This window comes from Haliotis rufescens, unplaced genomic scaffold, assembly GCF_023055435.1.
Source record: "Haliotis rufescens isolate VD_foot unplaced genomic scaffold, xgHalRufe1.0.p SCAF_29, whole genome shotgun sequence".
NCBI lineage: Eukaryota > Metazoa > Mollusca > Gastropoda > Lepetellida > Haliotidae > Haliotis > Haliotis rufescens.
The window spans coordinates 1,342,225-1,364,089 of NW_025963990.1; the positions used below are offsets into that span (position 1 = coordinate 1,342,225).

The 21,865-nt window shown below is 39.3% G+C and overlaps 2 protein-coding genes across 2 annotated transcripts in view; both read right to left on the reverse strand.

The window, feature by feature from the left end:
• Positions 1–21,865, reverse strand: part of LOC124125168 — a 225,518-nt gene that overhangs the window by 105,945 nt on the left and 97,708 nt on the right. The gene's annotated exons all lie outside the window — the stretch shown is intronic.
• LOC124125166 overlaps positions 1–21,865 on the reverse strand; it is a 148,882-nt gene that overhangs the window by 67,620 nt on the left and 59,397 nt on the right. The window contains exons 31-56 of the mRNA XM_048402759.1: positions 21,299–21,508; positions 19,502–19,568; positions 17,723–17,886; positions 17,094–17,227; positions 16,508–16,646; positions 15,177–15,422; positions 14,413–14,455; positions 13,724–13,878; positions 13,299–13,390; positions 13,026–13,071; positions 10,676–10,927; positions 9,742–9,796; positions 9,387–9,556; positions 8,876–9,052; positions 8,247–8,471; positions 7,965–8,007; positions 7,666–7,820; positions 7,048–7,224; positions 6,429–6,647; positions 6,221–6,269; positions 5,341–5,501; positions 4,482–4,643; positions 3,750–3,959; positions 1,233–1,275; positions 860–1,017; positions 415–576 (exon numbers count right to left, since the gene is read on the reverse strand). Of these exons, the coding sequence (XP_048258716.1) occupies positions 415–576; positions 860–1,017; positions 1,233–1,275; positions 3,750–3,959; positions 4,482–4,643; positions 5,341–5,501; positions 6,221–6,269; positions 6,429–6,647; positions 7,048–7,224; positions 7,666–7,820; positions 7,965–8,007; positions 8,247–8,471; positions 8,876–9,052; positions 9,387–9,556; positions 9,742–9,796; positions 10,676–10,927; positions 13,026–13,071; positions 13,299–13,390; positions 13,724–13,878; positions 14,413–14,455; positions 15,177–15,422; positions 16,508–16,646; positions 17,094–17,227; positions 17,723–17,886; positions 19,502–19,568; positions 21,299–21,508 (3,714 nt within the window). The remainder of the gene's footprint in view (positions 1–414; positions 577–859; positions 1,018–1,232; positions 1,276–3,749; positions 3,960–4,481; positions 4,644–5,340; positions 5,502–6,220; positions 6,270–6,428; positions 6,648–7,047; positions 7,225–7,665; positions 7,821–7,964; positions 8,008–8,246; positions 8,472–8,875; positions 9,053–9,386; positions 9,557–9,741; positions 9,797–10,675; positions 10,928–13,025; positions 13,072–13,298; positions 13,391–13,723; positions 13,879–14,412; positions 14,456–15,176; positions 15,423–16,507; positions 16,647–17,093; positions 17,228–17,722; positions 17,887–19,501; positions 19,569–21,298; positions 21,509–21,865) is intronic.

Here is a 21,865-nt window from a genome sequence, read left to right on the forward strand (position 1 = left end):
CAAGTTTGCTCTTTCTTCGAAGATTGCAAAGAGATCATCCGAATATTGCTCAAAAATTGTTAAGTCAAGGTTATACCATAAAAGACTGACGTAAAATTTAAAGAGTGGAGGACATTTCCAAATTTGTACGCATCAATGGTCAAAATTAAGTCGATGCAATTTCCCATTTTGACTAACACATGTTCCCGTGCATGATTGTTCAGGTGACCATTGGACTTGCCTTTGCACGTGTTTGTTATGGGTGCTACATCTGGCATCAATGATACAATGATATTGATTTTATAATGCCTTTATTGCGCCTTTAACAAATATTTCTTTATGTGTTTATAAAAGGTGTTGTTGCTTTTATTTTTTATTTGTTTTGTTTTGTTTAATGTTCTAAAATATGTGATTTTTCTTAAAAAGTCTCCTGACCTGAGTTCCAACCATTTGCGCCTCGCCCATCCATGGAGCATGGAGGTTCCAGAACGTAGTCTGAAAGACCCAGAGTGTCCAACAGCTTGTCTACCAGGGCGTCTGTCAGTCTGTCCGCCAATGCAGCGCCTTCTGATGTCACAAACTCACTCAGGGAGAAATCTGAAGCAAAGAAACATCACATTCTTATATAAGTTCGTGTCTTTACTTACAGCTGACATGTTCTAGCACGTAGTCATACTATTCTAATAAGGATATTTCTATGATTACAAATGACAGGATTGAGAAACACTATATAATCATGTCCTTCAATGTATAAATTACTTCATTCTTATACATACAAATAATAATCAATGTTATACACAAGGACTGCGCTGGAAGGTTAGGCCCACATCAATCCAGCAATATGAGACATAAATATATAGGCTACCAATGGTACACTTACTTTGTAGCTGTTTGGTGGCCTCCCAGTCACAGAATGGTTTAGGTAGGATCATGTCTGTGAACACAGGGAAGGTAAACTGACACTCCTCTCCAGCAGTCAGACACACCTTAAGGCTCAGGTTCACCAGGTACTTCTTCTGACCCGAGTTGATGGTATATCTGAAATGTAAATCTTTCTATCAGAACTGTAAATAGTTCTTACAACTCACACTATAGTACAATCAACTTTCTAGACTACCATTAAACATGACAATGGAAAGTTGATTCAGATCTAAACCCAAACATTCTTGCCAGCATCAGGTGTGTATCCCTTTCAATATCACTTATTCAAACTGATTATATGTTAACTGTAAATTAACATCTGAAATACTTACTCAAGTCTGACAAGTCCTCCAAGATCAATAACTTCTGTTTCACCTTAGAATGATAAAATATTAATTAATCAATACCAAGGCAGTCATGAACTCGCCTGTACAATTTACAGGTGTATATTTGGCATTTATTTTAATGAAACCCAAATTTTCCCAAAATAATGCGGGCTACCATTTCAGATGAATTAGAATTTGATGCGATCATTCCCGATGTTTATCTTTTTAAAATATTTTGCAATAGTCCATTTCACCTGGAGTTACCAGAAAAAGGATGGAATGTGTGCTAAAGTTTGACAAGAACTATTCGACAAGTTGTCATTTTGCCTGCTTTGGATAGTGAACTGATTTTGAGTATCTTTTGTAACAGTGTAAAATGTACCCGTCTGCAGTTATCAATGTACAACTTACACCACGTATAGTTAAATCGGTGTCCCACTTACCCCCTGTATAGCAAAAAAGTATACAACGTACCCCATGAATAGTTAACCAGTGCACAACTTACCCCAAGTATAGTTAAACAGCATACAACTTACTCCCAGTATAGTTAAACAGTGTACAACTTACCCCATGTATAGTTAAGCAGTGTACAAATTACCCCACGTGTAGTAAAACAGTGTACAACTTTCCCCATGTATAGTTAAACAGTGAACAACCTACCCCATGTACAGTTAAACAGTGTACCACTTACCCCATGTATAGTTAAACAGTGTACAACTTACACCACGTGTAGTAACACAGTGTACAACTTACCCAATGTATAGTTAAACAGCATACAACTTACTCCCAGTATAGTTAAACAGTGTACAACTTACCCCATGTATAGTTAAGCAGTGTACAAATTACCCCACGTGTAGTAAAACAGTATACAACCTACCCCATGTATAGTAAAACAGTGTACAACGTACCCCATATATAGTTAAATAGAGTACAACTTACCCATTTATTAGTAAAACAGTGTACAACTTACCCCACATATAGTTAAACAGTATACAACCTACCCCACATATAGTTAAACAGTGTACAACGTACCCCACATATAGTTAAACAGTGTACAACCTACCCCATGTATAGTTAAACAGTGTACAACTTACACCACGTGTAGTAACACAGTGTACAACTTACCCAATGTATAGTTAAACAGCATACAACTTACTCCCAGTATAGTTAAACAGTGTACAACTTACCCCATGTATAGTTAAGCAGTGTACAAATTACCCCACGTGTAGTAAAACAGTATACAACCTACCCCATGTATAGTAAAACAGTGTACAACGTACCCCATATATAGTTAAATAGAGTACAACTTACCCATTTATTAGTAAAACAGTGTACAACTTACCCCACATATAGTTAAACAGTATACAACCTACCCCACATATAGTTAAACAGTGTACAACGTACCCCACATATAGTTAAACAGTGTACAACCTACCCCATGTATAGTAAAACAGTGTACCACTTACCCCACATATAGTTAAACAGTGTACAACTTAACCCACATCTAGTTAAACAGTGTACAACCTACCCCATGTATAGTTAAACAGTGTACAACTTACCCCATGTATAGTTAAACAGTGTACAACTTACCCCATGTATAGTTACACAGTGTACAATTTTACCCAATGTATAGTTAAACAGTGTACAACTTACCCCATGTATAGTTAAGCAGTGTACAAATTACCCCACGTGTAGTAAAACAGTATACAACCTACCCCATGTATAGTAAAACAGTGTACAACTTACCCCACGTGTAGTAAAACAGTGTACAACGTACCCCATATATAGTTAAATAGAGTACAACTTACCCATTTATTAGTAAAACAGTGTACAACTTACCCCACATATAGTTAAACAGTATACAACCTACCCCATGTATAGTAAAACAGTGTACAACTTACCTCACATATAGTTAAACAGTATACAACCTACCCCACATATAGTTAAACAGTGTACAACGTACCCGTCATATAGTTAAACAGTGTACAACCTACCCCATGTATAGTAAAACAGTGTACCACTTACCCCACATATAGTTAAACAGTGTACAACTTAACCCACATCTAGTTAAACAGTGTACAACCTACCCCATGTATAGTTAAACATTGTACAACTTACCCCATGTATAGTTACACAGTGTACAATTTTACCCAATGTATAGCTAAACAGTGTACAACTTACCACATGTATAGTTAAATTGAGTACAACTTTACCACATGTATATTTAAATTGTGTACAACTTACCCCATGTTTAGGTAAACACTGTACAACTTACCCCATGTATAGTTAAACAGTGTACAACTTACCGCATGTACAGTTAAACAGTGTACAACTTGCCCCATGTTTAGGTAAACACTGTACAACTTACCCCATGTATAGTTAAACAGTGTACAACTTTCCCCATGTATAGTTCAACAGCGTACAACTTACCCCATGTATAGTTAAACAGTGTACAACTTACCCCATGTATAGTTAAACAGTGTACAATTTACGCCATGTATAGTTAAACAGTGTACAACTTACCCCATGTATAGTTAAACAGTGTATGACTGAACTCCAGCTTCTCAATACCGACTCTTAGGTTGTAGTTACAGGAGTCCAGGAAGAGGTGGGCATTGAAGTTCCGTTTGACCTGTGAGGCTTTGACACAACACGTGACCCCGGTACAGTAGTCGGTCACGTGACAGAAGAGATTGGGAGGCAGAGCTTGCAGGGTGATGTTTTCAGGACAAGCTGCAAATGTTCAACAAATCTACAGTCATTATACCATATGCATTGACACTCAACGTACACTGTCAAACAGTCAAAATTAATTAGATACATTCTTGCTTGATTAAATCAACGGTCGGCCATGCTGATACCCCCTCTATCTAGGCCTACACTGTACATGTAAGTATACAAAAGGTACATGCAGGTTTTTTTTCTAAAACATTCAGGATTATATTTTATGATAGCATGTTCATTTAATAGAATATAGATACAGTTGTTCAGTACAATTTCAGGACAAATTTAAACTTCGGTTTCAATGCTGTTAAAGTTACAAAGTTTATTTATTCATGTATGCATCTCAACAGTTACCCAAAACCTATGCGTCTATAAAGCAATTATAACAGCAAACATTGACCAATAAAGCTTTCTCTAAATTAAACATCCCACCCATGTTTGTAAAATAGAATCCACAGACGATGACGATGACAAACAAAATACTTATGAGCCATCAGCTACATCACAACATTTACTCAGTGGGACACCTACCATTGTTCCATCCTCCCACAGCGCCCCTGTACGGTTCCAGGTAGTCCTGACACGGTCTGTCCAGTAGGAACTGTTTGATACCGAGCTCTTCCAGCAGGACTGCTGACAGCTGAGCTGTGATCTCACTACCCTTTTCCCTTAGCCACTCACTCAGAGAGAAATCTGAGATAAGAAATGGACATGGTTCCAGACAAATTAATATTCAATACAATAACTCATATTTGAGATCTGTGGATTGACTGTTAACAAACAACATCCGATGTTTTAGTGAGTGAGTATGGTTTTACGTCGATTTTAGCAATGTTCCAGCAATATCACGGTGGGGGACACCAGAAATTAGCTTCACACATTGTACACGTGTAGGGAATCGAACCCGGGTCTTCGGCGTGACGAGCGAACGCTCAAACCACTAGGCTACCCCACCGCCCTTCCGATGTTTAAGATCAAAATAAGTGTAACTTAGTGGGCTACATGTGACTACTTTATGACAGTTTCCTTAAGTGAGTTGGGGTCACGGGTGGCCCAGTCGTCTAAGGTGCCGCGATTCGCTGTGCAGAGTTGCGCCCCTTGGGCACGCCAGAAACCTAGGATTGTGGGTTCGAATCCCGGTTCGCCCTGATTATGTTTCTAGGTTTGTCAGCACCATACCCGTGCTCGTGGGTTTCACCGAAGTGGTAACGTCTGAGACTTTGGGCTTTCCTCCCACATTAAGCTGACACGCCGCGATATAACTGGAATACTGTTAAAAGCGGCGTAAAACCAAACTTACTCACTCACTTTAAGTGAGTTAGTTAATCTTAATGTTCGATGTTAAATGTATATATCGCAACGTCGCCATATGCCGACAGGTTTGCCTTACTTTGTAGTTTGAATCCCTGGAACTTGGCACACCCTGGCATGGGAAGTCGTGTCTGATCCAGCACCTTCAGATCCAGCTCACAGTCATCTCCCTCGAGACACAGACTCGCAGACAGATCAACTATAAACACTTGCTGGGACAGAAGCCGGTCAATCTTGAACCTGTGAAATAACACACCGATAGACAGAACAGTGGACCATCTGTGGGAATTCAGAAATTGTCGAATGCATCAAAGGTGTAGCTCTAATAAGCATTGATGCATGGACAGATGTTCGGCCTTCAATGTTTGGTTTTCTAAATCAAACTCATGGGACAATTTAACAGTGTTTGTTTGCTTGTCTCTTGAAACCCGAGTCGATACCAGACAATCATCCAAATCACCGACCTAACCATCCGGCCATTGAGTATTTTCACACTTCCATGGCATTTGATTAGCTACCAAAGTAATGTGTTTTATGTTTTGTGCTTCCATAAACCTTCCAAAATTATATCACCCCTCCAGCGGATTACTGTTTTCTGATCGCTTGATGACAGAGTGGGCGGGGTTTATTCTTCTTAACGATGTCGTACATTCTCTATAATTTGTGCACTTGATTAAATAAGCTGTAAAGTTATTATAAGAATTGACTACCGGTTTCTACATTATTTTTATATCTCCCTAAACGCAAAATGTTGGAGTCAATTATTAATTGAAACGTTTAACTTCATGCACCTGAAGGTACATGTATCCAGCTTTAGTCAGATTATATACATGTGTATTATTGGATTTGTTGTCTGAGCCAAGATAAGTTGAATGTTCATGTTTGCAAGGCATTAAAAAGCCAAGAACATGTAATGATGGCAAAAGTATAAGATGAAACACAAGCTTGTCAACACTTACCTCAGTTTGAGAAGAGGAACACCATCGAATGTGCGTACTTCTTCTTTTCCTGAAACAAGATTTGACTATGTACTGTACAAACCGAAAAAAGTTAACGTCAAAAACGCAGAAAACAACATGATGCATCTCCTCTTTCTTCTTTCGTAAACTTTCATCTTGTATTTTCTGTAAAGTAATCTTATTAGAAATTGTTTCACATAAGACATACCCCAGATATATTTCAGAATGTTGTGCTTAAAGCTGAACTTCTCAATGGCGCCTTCAATAAGGTAGTTACAGAGGTCAATGTTGAAGGACGTGTGAAGAGACAGGTCAAGGACGTTGCTATGGAGACAACAGTCTATTCCCAGACACTTGTCATTGATGTGGCAGTTGGCGGGGAGAGTTATTGCTGGGAGTGTGATAGCGCTTCCGCCCAAGTCACAATCTGAAATAAGGATGAAGGTGATGATAATACTTTAAAGAGAAGCCATGATCCCAGATACAGGTCTTGCCCTGTTGAGTAATTTGTGTCAAATTGAGTGTCTGTGTGTGATTAGGGTAATGATTAATTTCTTGATTGGTATTCATCACAACATTATATTTTTACAGACAAACAAAAGGGAGTTTGAATAACATGACCCAAATTTGTTTGAAATGCCAATTAATGCCACGTGATCCCCACCCTCTCATTATCACTATAACAAAGTGTAAATCACGCATCATTTTAAACATAACTAAATCGTGTAATGTAATGCTGTTGAAACATGTTATTTATAGTGTGTAAAAATAAGGTTACATAGTCAGTGTGCCCTATTTTTGTGATGAAAGCGACTAATGATAATGACCATTCTTCCAGTTGCCCGCATCAGCTGGCTGGTACTTGAGACTACTGCGGTTACAGGGTGGATCCAGCATCTTGTCCTTGATACCCAGCTGTTCCAACAGAAGGTTCACAGCTGTCCGTGCCAGACCCTTGGTCAAGTCCTGTCCCCTGGCCTTGGCCCAGTCTGATATACTGAAGTCTGGAGAATACAACATTATAGGTAGGTAGGTAGATAGGTGGAAGTGTGAATTGGGGTATGGGTGGATAGGTAGGTAGATTTAATGGAACACTGTCACACCAATTACATAACTTGCCATTCACCTTGCAATCATCCCAACACCAAACGCCCCATACCTTTATCTTAAAACAGTTAAGCCTCTGAAAATTACAACAATTTGTTGCAAATACTACAGGGAGATCCTCCAACCTAGATATTTTGTCATTGAATGTCAAACTAAACTGAGCGGGTAGCTATATGTTACTGTAAGGACCCACTCAAGTTACATGTACCTATGCAGCTTTAGTGCATACATTTCAAAGTTCAAAACAACATTATTTGTTCAGAGTTGGTCAGATACATTATGAAGTTCTGTGGTATCCAGATTCCGTACGGGGGCACAATAAACAAGATCTGGCTTACTCTTTAGATTCCACCTGGCATCAAGGTCGCAGACAAGCTGTGGAACTTCGGTTCCCTTCATAATAGGCGTGGAGAAGAGGCAGGAATCCTTCTCCAAGCACACCTCGATGTCAAGATCAAGGAGCAGAACCTTGTCTTTCTTCTTCAAACCAAATCTATGTTAATGAAAATGATAAACTTTTTAATCGTATGGCAGATGTTAAAACTTTTATTTACACCCAATCTCATTTCTACTTTTCCCCTTATTACACCATAAAAGAACATTACTGAGGCTCATATTACCAGCAAGATCAACTTACTTGATCTGGAAGACTTTGACGATGTCCAGCATCATTGACGTACCTGGAGATAACGATTATGAGCTTACAGAAACAAAATAAGGCACGTCTGTTTTGTAATGTAAGTACATAGAATTGCAGTATATTCTTGAAAACCAGTACTATCTGGATCAGTCTGATACTTCAAAAGTGATTTTTTTCCTTGTGATTGGAGTGAATGAGCTAAATAAACCTCGCTACTACTTTTGACTTTTATCCGCATCAAATACAGAGCAGTATCTTAGCCGAAAACAGGCCACGTACCAGCATCAAGGTCAATATCATCCCCTAACATTCCTATGGTGGTGGTTTTGTTCTCGATGGCAGCATAAATGACGTAGTCGCACATATCGACGTTCAGGACGGCGTTGAAGGACATCGCAAGAAAGGGGACGTGGAAACAGCAGTTTATCTTGGTGCACGTGTCCGCTAGGTGGCAGTACAGATCTGTTGGAAGCTTGGGCAGCTTGCCAATACTCTTGGGGCATTCTGAAGCACAACGTGTAATTCATTCCCTGGTTGGTACTAATCTGTGTATGAAGATATCATGTTTTTCGTTGTTATTCAGAGAGTTACATTCGACTGGAAACTTCTGGTCGTCAATTGAGGGCCGTTGATTCAATCATCTAAACCTATGTTACAAGATTATCTGCACGCAGAACTGCGAAATTGTCTCAGAGTGAGTGAGTGAGTGAGTGAGTGAGTATTGTCTTACGCTGATTTGAGCAATATTCCGGCAATATCACAGCGGGGGCACCAGATATAGGCTTCACACATTGTACTTAATTGGGAATCGAACCCGAGTCTTCTACGTTACGAGCTAACACTTTAATAATTAGGTTACCCCACCGAAACGAAATTGATTCGTGTTTGGAAAATTAAACTTTTTATACCATTCCTCCAGCCGTCAACACTGGGGCTGTATGGTGGTCTAGACACATCGCATCTCTGGTCCAGCAGGTACTCGGAGATGCCGAACTTGTCCAGTAGCATCCTGGCAGCTGCCTGGGAGAGGGACTTCAGGTTGATGTCAAGGTCAAGGTCGCGCAGCCAATCAGAAACTGAGAAATCTACAACGATAGGCAACACTCCCCTTTTAACCATGAGAACTAATTTTCAACGAAAATAACTTTCATAGCTTTTCATTAACGTGAATCTTGTCCCTACAAACCTCTTACATGCGAACCGGAACATGAAAAATACAGTTTGCAATATTTAGAAACACTGTTTAAGTAATAAAAGTTACAGTTCCTATGAAGAGGGTACAATTGAATAAAAATGGATAAAAATGGAGTAACACAGTGTCACATTTACTGTTTAAAGTTAGGCATTCTGTTTAGCAGATTGATCAGAACAACGTGTCAGTGAATGTAAACCAGCAGTTCTGTGCTAAAGTGGACCTACTTTGCTTTGTGAACTCGACCAGCGCATTAGCATCACAGGCAGGTATCTTCTCCTGATTCATTAGCGTCATGCCTCCTTCTGGGTAACAGAAGCTGTTACCATCTATAGGGATACACGTGTGGACACTCAGGTCAACGAGGAAACCTTTGGGATACTTCAAGATCGTGAATCTGGAATAGATAAAATACACAGAAGCTGTCACCGTCTATAGGAACACACGTATAGACACTCAGGTCAACGAGAAAACCCTTGGAAAACATATACACAGAAACTGCCACCTTCTATATATGGTGAACGTTTTGTTCAAGTCAAGCCTGGTTATAACGATTTTCTAAATGTGACAAAGGTTACTCACTTGATGATAACTGGAGACGGGTTGCCATCACCTATTTGAAGTTGATTTTCAGTTCCTAGGGAAAAAATAAATGATGCGCAAAATATTAAACATCTATTTAAGAACATTGATAAATACCATTTCGAAATGTATAGTGTATATTTTAAAACTAATGATTGACACATGTAAGTCACATATGTTCATTATTGAATGAATGTCAATAAACTACTCAGGCAAACAAGTCATCGGGAAAGGACACACAATCGGTCAACTAAGATCCCAATATTAGTCAACTGATTAGGTACCCGAGACCATGACTGACTTTGGTGACATAAGCAGAAAATATAATCATGAACAGATTATGCCCGTAGTTATCAGCTGAAATCACACGGATGCCTTCACACACAGATATGGCACGAGATACGTCAGGCATGTATTCAGAAAACATAATCATTTACACACATTGATAACTTAGAACGGTACACAAAAGAAGAAGAAAAAAAGGTATTCCAATTACATGTCAACAGTCAAGCGACCTACCCCAGTTGTATGTCAACAGCCAAACGACTTACCCCAGTTTCATGTCAACAGTCAAACGACCTACCCCAGTTGTATGTCAACAGCCAAACGACTTACCCAAGTTTCATGTCAACAGTCAAACGACTTACCCCAGTTACATGTCAACAGTCAAACGACTTACCCCAGTTGTATGTCAACAGTCAAACAACTTACCCCTGTTTTCTGCCAACAGTCAAATGACTTACCCCAGTTACATGTCAACAGTCAAACGACTTACCCCAGTTATATGTCAACAGTGGAACGACCTACCCCAGTTGTATGTCAACAGCCAAACGACTTACCCCAGTTGTATGTCAACAGTGAAACGACCTACCCCAGTTGTATGTCAACAGTGAAACGACCTACCCCCGTTTTATGTTATAGTCAAACGACTTACCCCAGTTGTATGTCAACAGTCTTTCCTTATGGTAGTAGCTCCCAAAGCCGACCTCAACAGTGAAGTTACACGGTTCAAACTTCAGGAAGAAGGGGGCGTGCTTGACGAGGGGGGTCTCAAACAGCGGGATGTCGAAGGAGAAGCCCACACAACAGTCTACACCGAAACAGTTGTCCGGCAGTTTACAGTTGACGTTGTCCCGGAAACTGGCGGGTAGGAGCTTCTTGTAGTCTGGGAGGGACCAAGGGCAGTCTGAGGAAAACAGACAGTTTGAGGTCATTATGCCAAGTTAAAGTATATTTGAATACAAAATTTAGAACTTTTAAACTAAACATGTTAGTTAAATATTGAAGTTATAATGTCTACACAACCACTGCACTTATGTAGGTCATATAATATTTGTGTGCGAGTATGGCGATTTTGTTATATGTCGTTAAATGTGCATATAAAGACTGGACCTGAACAATGACATTACATCGCCTTAAACCACTTATCATATACTGAACAACAAAAGTTCCTGTGACATTGAATAAGATTTAATGCAAAGTTATGTTTTTTACCAAATCTGAAACAGTTTCGTTTTGCAACAGATAAAAGTGTTCAAATGGTTTAATTTGCCATACTGACTTCAGAAAATGCGTGATTTCATAAAAAAACATGAACATGCCAAAATGTCAATTTACAAATCGATAGAGTGTGTGTCCACCTCTGGTTGCGATGCAAGCAACACATCGTCGTCTCATGGAATGGGCCAGGCGACAAACAAAGTCCTGTGGGGTATCTGTCCATATCTGCTGGAGCATGTTTCGAAGTTCCTTGAGTGTCTATGGAACACGTAGTTGACTTCGAAGGCGCCGATCCATCTCATCCCACATGTGCTCGATTGGTAAGAGATCAGGGGAGCGAGTCGGCCGGGGGATGACATTCACATTGTTTTGCTGAAGAGAATCTTGAACAAGTCGAGCAATATGAGGCCGGGCGTTGTCATGTTGATAGGTAATGCCTGGACCATGACGACGCAAAAACAGTAGAACAGATGATCTCGTCGCGGTAGGGCTGTCCATTGAGATTACCCTCTACCACTATCAAACGGGTCCTCTGTCTTGCTGTAATCCCATCCCATAACATAACGCAGCCGCCCCAGAACCGATACACAATGATTGACGTAACGTTCACGACGCCGGTACACTCGAATCCGTCCATCGCTGTGGCTGAGGTGAAAACGAGACTCGTCAGTGAATAGAACTTGTCACCACTGCATGGCCGTCCATCGTAGACTCTGTCTGCACCACTGTAGACGTGCTTGACGGTGGTTTCCTGTCAAAATGGGACGTATGGCGGGTCTTCTGGCGACAATCCCTGCACATCTGAGGCGGCGACGTATGGTTTGTGAAGATATTCGTCGACGGCCAGGGATACTTCTTGCAGTCACTGTTGCTGGCTGGAATCGATTTCGTAGGTGTCTTGTTCGAATCCAGTTGTCTTGTCGATTATTGGTTACACGTGGCCTGCCACTCCGAGGATGGTCTCTGACTGCATTCGTCTGTTGCCAACGTTGCCATAAAAACCAAATAGTGTTTCTGTGGACGTAACATTGTCTTGCAACATCAAGTTGACTCGATCCTGCTTCAAGCATACCAATGGCTCGCAGACGCTCATTTTCGCAGACGCGTGGCATTTCGTAGTTTTGAATAATTGCGTAATTTTGTCGTTTTTCTGAGTGGTTGTTGTCAGCACGATGCTTAACAATGCATTTGGAATCCCGTTAACGCACATGTTTTTATACCTATTCTTGGGTAGTGAAATACATTGGGTTTGCATAAAAGTCAACTTTTGCATGGAAAGCATGCTTTTCTGTAGCAGCTGCGTTTTTGTGACTTGATTCCATACATGTACTACAATATTGAAAACCAAACTTTACTTGTTTGAAAAATACACCAAAATTTGGTGTCACAGGATCTTTTGTTGTTGAGTATATGTATAGTTTATGAAGATCCAGGTAAAGCATCACTACATTTTACAACACGTGTGGATAAAGAAATGTATGGACAAATAAGGTTGGTTTTGAACCATGCACGTGTGAGAGGTAAGCAAACGCTCGATTTAAGAACAATATAAAGACAATCAGAACCATCAACTATTTGTGGTATGTTAAGACGTGAATTTGTGGGCTTGGAATTTATGGAACTTTGTTTTGTGCTCATTACTTTGTCTAAAGTAACCATATTTTACTGTTCAGATCCACCACATATGCAATACAAATGATTGTCTGTGTATCTTTTATTGTATCAAATACAAACATAAAATGAAGTAGTAGCTGTTTATCTCCCAGGCTGAGCTGTTAAATTACCTTGTTGAGATGTTAATGATGTACAGCTACCGTCTAACAGAACTTTCTGAAATAAACAACAGATAATAAAAAAACATTTGTAATTGAAATACCATGTCCTGGGTGCACATGACACTTATCATAAATGGTTATATATTTTTTATAGTTTCCACGAACGATATTGTAGCAGAGGAAGATATAAAGCTTGTCTAAGTTTTGAATCAATTTCACATTGTGTGCTTGTTGCATGAAACCTAACTTGAGATATAAAACATATTTGTTCTAAAAACTCACATCCAATCCAAGTTTTCGAAACACCACATCTACAACTGCTCTGATTAGTTTTCCTCCCATTTGCTCGGCAAGCTCCTGAAGAGACCCGGTTCCTTAAATCAGACATTATTATAAATAGCTATGCATGTGAAGCTGGCGATGTCACCACTTCATATCGGTGTATTAAACCAAATGATTGGTATTGTTATAGATGCCATGCACGTGATGCATACTAAACTCAGGTTATACAGCGATACTCAATTATCGACCCATTTGAACTCGTTCAACATTGGTTCTTTTTTGCCAAACAGTCTTTGATGGGAAGGTATGCATTCCCAACTATCTGTTTCTGAACAAAGGGTTAATCTGTACAAATGGTTCAGATTATTTTGACTTTGAGAATATAAAACTAATTGATAAAGGTATTTACTGTTTTCGGTACTTACCCGGCAGAGAGAAGTTTTCATCACAAATGGGTATAGGTACATTCAGTTTTTCAATCAACAAGGCATCCAAAATCGGTTCCGATTCTCCAACGCTTATTTGTAGACCCATGTCAACAACAAACACCTTCCTTGCCTCAATTCTGTCAATGGTGTATCTGGAGAAGGTAAGCTCAATGCATTGATTGTGTGAACTAATAATTACTTATATCGTAACTGAACTATTGTTCAACGAAGTCGGGTGTTTTGAAAATACCCATAGTATCTCATACTGTACGTTATTGCGGATCGCGCGTTGCTGTGTGACCTGTTAGATTTGTGCCACCATGACCTGGCGACTTTGCTCATGCAATCAACTGCTGGGTTAGATTGTTCCAATGCGACTATGTTCACACAATCATGATATTATTTACAATTTAATAGTTGTTCATTCTCCGGATTTAAAATGTGTGTAGATGTTTAGAAAAAAACACATTAGCAGTCATACACTTGCAAATATCCACCGATCAGAAGGACAAGGTGGTGAATGAGCAGGTCCATAGATGGTGGGAACGTCGTGATGAGATTGTGTTAGGAACACATCACTTGCCATTATAAATGTCTCCAGACATTCAACCTCACTCACTCACTCACTCACTCACTCATTTTCAACTATAATTTAACAACACCGCTTTCTCAAAGAAAAGTCCTACCTTATGGAAACCCAGTCGTTAACATTCGTGGTCTTCTCTTTCCCTATAAATGGAAAGGTTGGACAGTATTATAGGATACCTGTACATGTGACGTAATCGTGATGTGATGTTGATGCGTTTAAACGTGTGGAACACACTCATACTCACGCTGGTAGGAATATTAATTTGATATTCAAGTTTTGTTGTAATTCATGTAAAAACAGTGACTGCATTGAAGTAGCACTACACTTTGGATTTATTGATCTTGCACAAAATAGAATGAATCATCATTGAATCACTTAAATGGCATAGGCGTGATTCAGAAGTAATATATATTCAATATTCAATTTGATTCAAAGGACTTATGATGGGACAAAGGGTTTAGTTAATATGGAAACAAGGATGATCAAAGACGGCTTAACGAAAGTGATTGTTGCCAATAAACAGATTGCGACATCTCATATAAGTTATAGGTAATGAAGGTTAGAGAAGTGCGCAATGTAATACTATTCATCCAAAAGGAACGTTTATTGGGGTTTCATATTTCATAGTTTCATACATTTTGATAATTGTAATTACGTGTTCTTGATGTTTTACCTGGCACTGAATAACAGTATTGTAATAACAGCGTGACGGTTTATTTATTATTGTTTAACAAGTGGTAGATTTTTATGAGCTCGCACCGAGCCTAACAACCCGATCCGCTAGGACGCCGGTCACGACATGTAATAGAGTGCTGGTGACCACTAATTCACAAATAGTTTTATCTATATACCACCACCTACCCCAGTCGTATCCCAGCAGTATTACTGGCGTAGTGCAGTCCTCAAAGTTGACGGTCATTGTGAATTTACAAGGGTCAAGTTGTATGTAAGCGTTGACGGCCTTGTTGAAATTTAGCTTCTTGATCCTAATGTCAACACACGCATCAAACCGCAGACAGTCCGGGGCTATCTCCATGTAGACGATCTTATCAATCTTCTCGTTTGTTATTGCTGGGAGGGTCACTGTCTTGTTCAGCAATCTGCAAGCTGGATGTTACATAAAACATAAACATTGAGGGGTGATTTGTATTTGAATTGTAAAATTGTTAAAATATACATTTCATTATCATTTTGGTATTACTTCACTGTAACAAAATAAACATTAAACATGGTGAATATTCATATTTCATCTTCCTCAATGAAAACTGTTTTGAATAAACTCAAATAAATCTAGAATCGCAATCTTATAACATCAAAATCATGTATTGCTACTGAACGATATGTTTGTACAAGTGTATTGAATGACTAAACATTGAAACGTACAAGCTCATTTTAGTCAATTCCTAACCCTTACAATAAGACCTACTCTAAGTTACCACAGACTTCAGACGGTAAAATACAGTACTTCTTAAATACGAGATATTTGCAAGAGAACAGTTTCGTGAACCTTCGTGAACACCCTGTGCTAATTGTTAGTTTGTTTGTGTGTTTGTTAACACCACACTTAGCAATATTCTAGTGATATGACTGCGGCTATAACTAATCAAGTTCGGACCATACAATCGTGATTGATACATGAGCATCGATCATTGTAATTGGGATACGATGACATGCATCAACCAAGTCACCATCCTGAATACCCGATCCATTTAGTCCTCACGACAATAATTAGTTGCTGGCGACATGTATTCTTTCCCGAAATCCCCGCGGGTAGTGTTGTGTTACAATTACTGATGGGAGATCGTAATGTTTATTGTGAAAGACGTTATTTACAGTATGAGTGAGTGAGTGAGTTGGGCTTAACGCCGCTTTTAACAGTATTCCAGTTATATCACGGCGTGTCAGCATAATGTGGGAGGAAAACCGGAAGTGATGCAGGTCTCAGACGTTTACCACTTCGGTGAAACTCACGAGCACGGGTATGGTGCTCACAAACCTAGAAACATAATCGGGGCGAACCGGGATTCATCATCGCCGAATTATAGGTTTCTAGCTTGGCAAAGGGACGCAACTCTGCACAGCATATAGCGGCGCCTTAGATGACTGGGCCATCCGTGCCCCCTATTTACTGTATGAATATACAGTAGATAAGTTGTTATAAAGAGAATTTCTCCTTATCATGAACCGCTCACTTTTGTGTCCAACTCTGAGCCTCTGCTCAAGTTCCTGTGTTGTACCCGTGATCTGCAATCCCCGCTGCTGGAGCTTCTCCTTGAGGATATCCCGAGTGAGGGCCTCGGGTCTAGGACAGGGATCTGTCTTGCCTGGAGCCTGGAAATTGCATACTTTCTAATTTGTTTCCACAGTGGAACCTCTTTAACTCATTTAGACCTGGATGGATACAGCTGTTTGGGAGAAGTGGTACACTGATATATAATAATGTCGATTCTGCGGAGACCATAAGTAAATTGTCTTTAAGATGACATAGAGTATATTTAATGAAAATTTCCAAATACTGTCTATTTTATAGGATGACATGGTTGGAACTGATATTGTTACTACATGGCGTAGCCACGAGCGACGATATTTATATATCCAGCTGGTTCGGAGAAAAATAGTGCATATGTTGGAATGGTCCTTCTTACCTTTAACATATGTCCATGTTTTTTGCGTACACATTCATCGTCATCATATTATATTCTGCTGAAAGGTCAGTGGATAAGAGAAATGTGACACTGCTTTTCTATCACAATATTACCACATTTTAGCCATACTCACATTGCGAGATATACACGGGATGAATTCAAGTAGTTCTTCGATGCCCTTCTTAATAGCATCTTTGGCAAACTCTTTGGCACTTTCCCGTATTCGTCTCTTAATTGATTCCTTATCAAACAGACCCCTGTAATCAACTGCCAAAGGAAAGAGCGAATATCAACGTAACATTCCGTGATAATAGGTAACGTAATAGTACAAGACGCGTCCCGATAGAGGAGAGGTTTATTATGGACAGTAGAATATGTTTGCACTCTGTATTTAGTGGTTTGCAACAAAATTAAACAATGTCTTGTTCCTTATTACTACACTGACCTGGAACAGAAACTGTCCTGAACTGATCCATCTTATCCAAGTCTATTCTATGCTACCTTAAAAACAAAAGTCTCTACTCGTTGACCATGAATTAAACAGTATAAAAATACTAGTCTAGTATGTGGCATTTGCCAAACACTGGATATACATCTCATACCTGTGATAAGGGAACTACATTATATCCTGTCACAAAGCGAAATCGAATCTGTATTTCGCGTTAATGGGTCATAGAAATAATCCAGTTCGTGATATTTGGGCTCATTGAGATCTTTCGACACAATTTTTGCAAGGTAATATATTCTAATGGGGGTATTTACCCTCTGGCCAGGTTATTGAGCCATCTGGATGACATATTGGTAGCGGTGTTAGAAACTCGTCCAGGATGTTAAAGAATGCGATGCAGTTGTCGTGGTCATCCTGGGAACAAAAGCCGGCGGCCACTGTGATCAGAGCCGCCGTGTCATCCTTCTCCAGCTTCACTCTGAAGAACAAATACTGGGATGTTGGATCTGAACATCACACCTTGCAGAGGTGAGACATGTATGTCTACACCTGCAATAATTTGATAATAGAACTACTGTTGAGCCTCAAGGTAATTACGCTAGATGCTAGCTACATTAGGGAACAACAGTTATAGCTACTGAAGTGAGCTATATCAGTAATTTAACATTGAAATATCAAGCAATGCCATACATAATGCATGTTAACTGGAAAAGCAATCTGCCAAAACCATGCATGAGTACAATCAACTTTTGGCTTGACTCTACAATTTGAAGATCTTTTCTTTTGCACTGAATTTCAAAGCTCCATAAAAATCCACATAAAGGGAGATACATTGCTGGGTCAAGCAAATATACCACCAAATCCCTGTCTCAAAGATTAACCGTAATCCTTAATACAACCAAGGATATACTTTCTGTATATTCACAGGTGGAATTAATTCCATGTGGTTTCATATTCAATTCTATAAAAAAACATTTGTTTTTTTTCAACTTTTTACACCACTATCCCGCAAGACAAACTTAAGGCTAAACTTCATTCCTTGATCCATGGGGCTTTAGTTACCAAACAAAATATAGACCATAGATACAGTTACATATCTATCAAACCCGTGAAGAAAAGGGGTAGAAAAGGTCTTCAGCAAGCATGCTTGCCGTTAGAGGCGACAAACGGGATCAGGTCGCCAGGCTTGCTAATTGGTTGATGAATGTTGTGTAGATCGATGTTCATGATGTGATCACTGAATTGTCAGGTACAGACTCGATTATTTACATAGGGACGTCATATAGCTGGAATATATCTGAGTAACAACAAACACACATATCCATCTTCAGAGGTTGAGGTCAATTTGTCAAAAAGGAAAGCAAATGCCATCTGAAGTTTACTGAGAAAACAGCATGTGAAATACTGGACTTTCTAACTGACATCTTTTTTGGCAAGAAGTAGGCATTCCCATGAACACCAATTGTGCTCCCCTTCTTGCTGATCTGTTTCCTTATGTATATGAATCAGAATTTCAGGTCGGATTTGCAATGTCAAAACAAAGTAATTTGGCTAAGAAGTTTAACTTACCTTCAGGTTATTGGATGATCTGATATAGTTCAATAACCATTAAAAAGGCCATTCCCTTCCACTGATTTACCTACCTGAACTAGAAATAAAGGAATCCAGTGAGACCACCTCCTCTGTATATTTAGATCTATACATAACGATGCAGAGTGACAAAATACTCTCTACAAGACTATAGGACAAGAGGGATTTCCTATTGTCAAATTTCCCTTTATGTCGAGCAATGTTTCTGCAGCTCCAGCCTTTAGTGTCTACACTTCACACATTGAGGTACAATCGAGCATGCTCTTTCTACCAAGATTTCAAAGAGTGCCATACCATTCTTGAAGTTGTTTGATCAAGGCTGCAACATTCAAGGCCTCAGCAGAGCTTTCAAAACGATTTTATGGTAGACATTTTAAGCTAACTATTGGAAAGTTGACGACATCCGTGTTGCGTTTATGAATTCAACAATCTACAACAACTCTGTTCTGACCAGATCGAAGTAACTCATAAGTTGAATTTGCAATGGGAAGTAAGCTTCATACTTAATGACTAGCTGTATCCCTCCCAATGTATCCAGTTTGACATTTGTCAGAATAGTCTTCTCCAATCCTGTAATAAAAAACGGCCTTTAATGAAACAGAAAGTGAAGAAAACAAGCTATCTATCCAAAACAGGAATTATGTTTCTTTCACTTAAAAATATATCTTTCCATATTGTGATTTACATTAGAAACATCATCTTTTACAGTAACCATAAACTATCTCTGAGCAATCAAATGCTAATCAAATGCTTATCAAATGCAAATCAATATCTGGAAATATTCTTGGAAAGATTTGCATATTTGCAAAATTTCTTGTGGTTTTAGAAGAAAAATCATCAACTCCCAACATTAGCAAACTGTTTCCTTGACACAATGATCTTTAAACAAGTAGGGATCACTCGGAAAAAAACTTACAATTTCCAATATTATAAGATATATTAGTTTCTAGTAATAGTTATAAGATCATAATGAACGAATTGGGAACACATTGCAACCGGAAGAGAAGTATGACAGTTGATGTTATGACTGCCACCGGTCTTTAGGGACGTTAGAGATAAGATAGGAAATTTCAAAGTTTATGGATCAGTAGTGCGTAATTCCGCCACGATTTGTCAATCATTCATTTACTCCACAAGGCATACTGCATATGTTCCTCTCTCAACTGTATCACTCATCTTACAGTCTCTGGACAAGTTCAGCCAACGTAGTCCGCGGTCTTTGGACATCTCTCCATATCATGTCATTGACGGGTTCAATGGGGGAAAGATCAGAGCTCATTGCTGGTCATGGCATTCTGTGGATGTTCGTGCATTGATCCACACCCATTGCAAAAGGTACAACAAATTTTAAAGGCTTTCAGTATGTTGTCCCGATAGTACCGTCGAACGACCCTTCCTTGCACAATATGGAAAGTGGTTCGCTCAGTCAGAGTGATGCAACCCGACACCATAACCAATCCACCGCCATATCAGTCTCAGGTTGACGTTCCTTTCGACGTCGCCAGATACGTCCACGCCTATTATGAATAGGAATGATTCTGAAAACATGACACGTGACCAGCTTCGATTATCCCAGTTTCAAGGTTGTGTTCACGCAGTCGTCTGTTGGCAGTATAACGATTTGTAAGGAACGGTACAACACGTGGCCGTCGAACATGGAGATAATTTCTCAACGTCCGATCCGTACTTCCTACTCCGTAGCCCGATGAAAGTTGGCAACAATTTGATTCCTCGTTTAAGCTCGATTGCGGAGAGCCTGCTTTCGGATCAATCAATCCTGTACTTTTGACGTTGACATGGGACGCACTGAACGGGTCGATCGTCAACATTTGGGATTTTTGCTACCTGTTCCATAGTCTGCTAATCAGAGACTGTGAAACAGTAAACATATTGGCCATGGCTAGCTGACTTCTGCCAGTTTCCAGCATGCAAATAGCCCGTAGACGCTCAGCATCGCTAGTTCATACCCAAACAATTAATGGAATCATGTGAATCACAACTGTATAATAAGCAGAATCGATACGGTTGACAGAAATAATAGTCTACAGAGATTAATCGACCTTCCCTGAAAGTGTCAAAATCAGGAATGACACCCTACGCACGTGCGTGGCGATACGACGCCAAGCACGTGCAAACTATAGGGTGCGTTTTGGATGTTTTACAGATATAAACGTTCTCGCATGGGACATTTGTCGTCAACACTTATCTTTGTTCTAATGCTTGTTTATAACATTTCTATTTCATGAGCCCTTACTGTTTTAAAGATTATATAAAATGTGAACTCCACAAGTGACACCAACCTCCATACATATCCTCAATCCCAAAGGAACTGTTGAACTTCTCAGCACCAACAGAAAATGTCATATCACAGGGGTCAAATCTTGAAAACAAGTTATAAGTTTTTCGGAACACAAAGAGATTGAAATGTACGCAGCATTCCAGTCCAAGACATTTGTCGTCAAATGTACAGTAGATGTTGTTAGGCATGGATATCTTCATGAGAGGACAGGCTACAAAAAACGGGAACGTCGTTACACACAAAAAAAGCATATAATGGAAATGATATTTCACCTTACAAATGTATCATTTATTTAAATTGTTGACCGTTTCTTATGAGGGGTCATAGGTCACGTCTTCAAACATTAAGTCTTTGAAGTGCATTTAGAAGTGATAGACAAAAGGAGGAGAATATCCTTATTCTTTCATCGGGTGAATTAATGCTATGAAGCAGAGTACATAGATTTGTACAGTGATGTCAGAACAAGAAAATTAATAACATAACAAAGGTGGAAACTTAAGTTAAGTTTAAGATCCCTTGTTAAGTTTCCACCATTATTGTCTTATTACATAAGTTGTTCTTACATGTA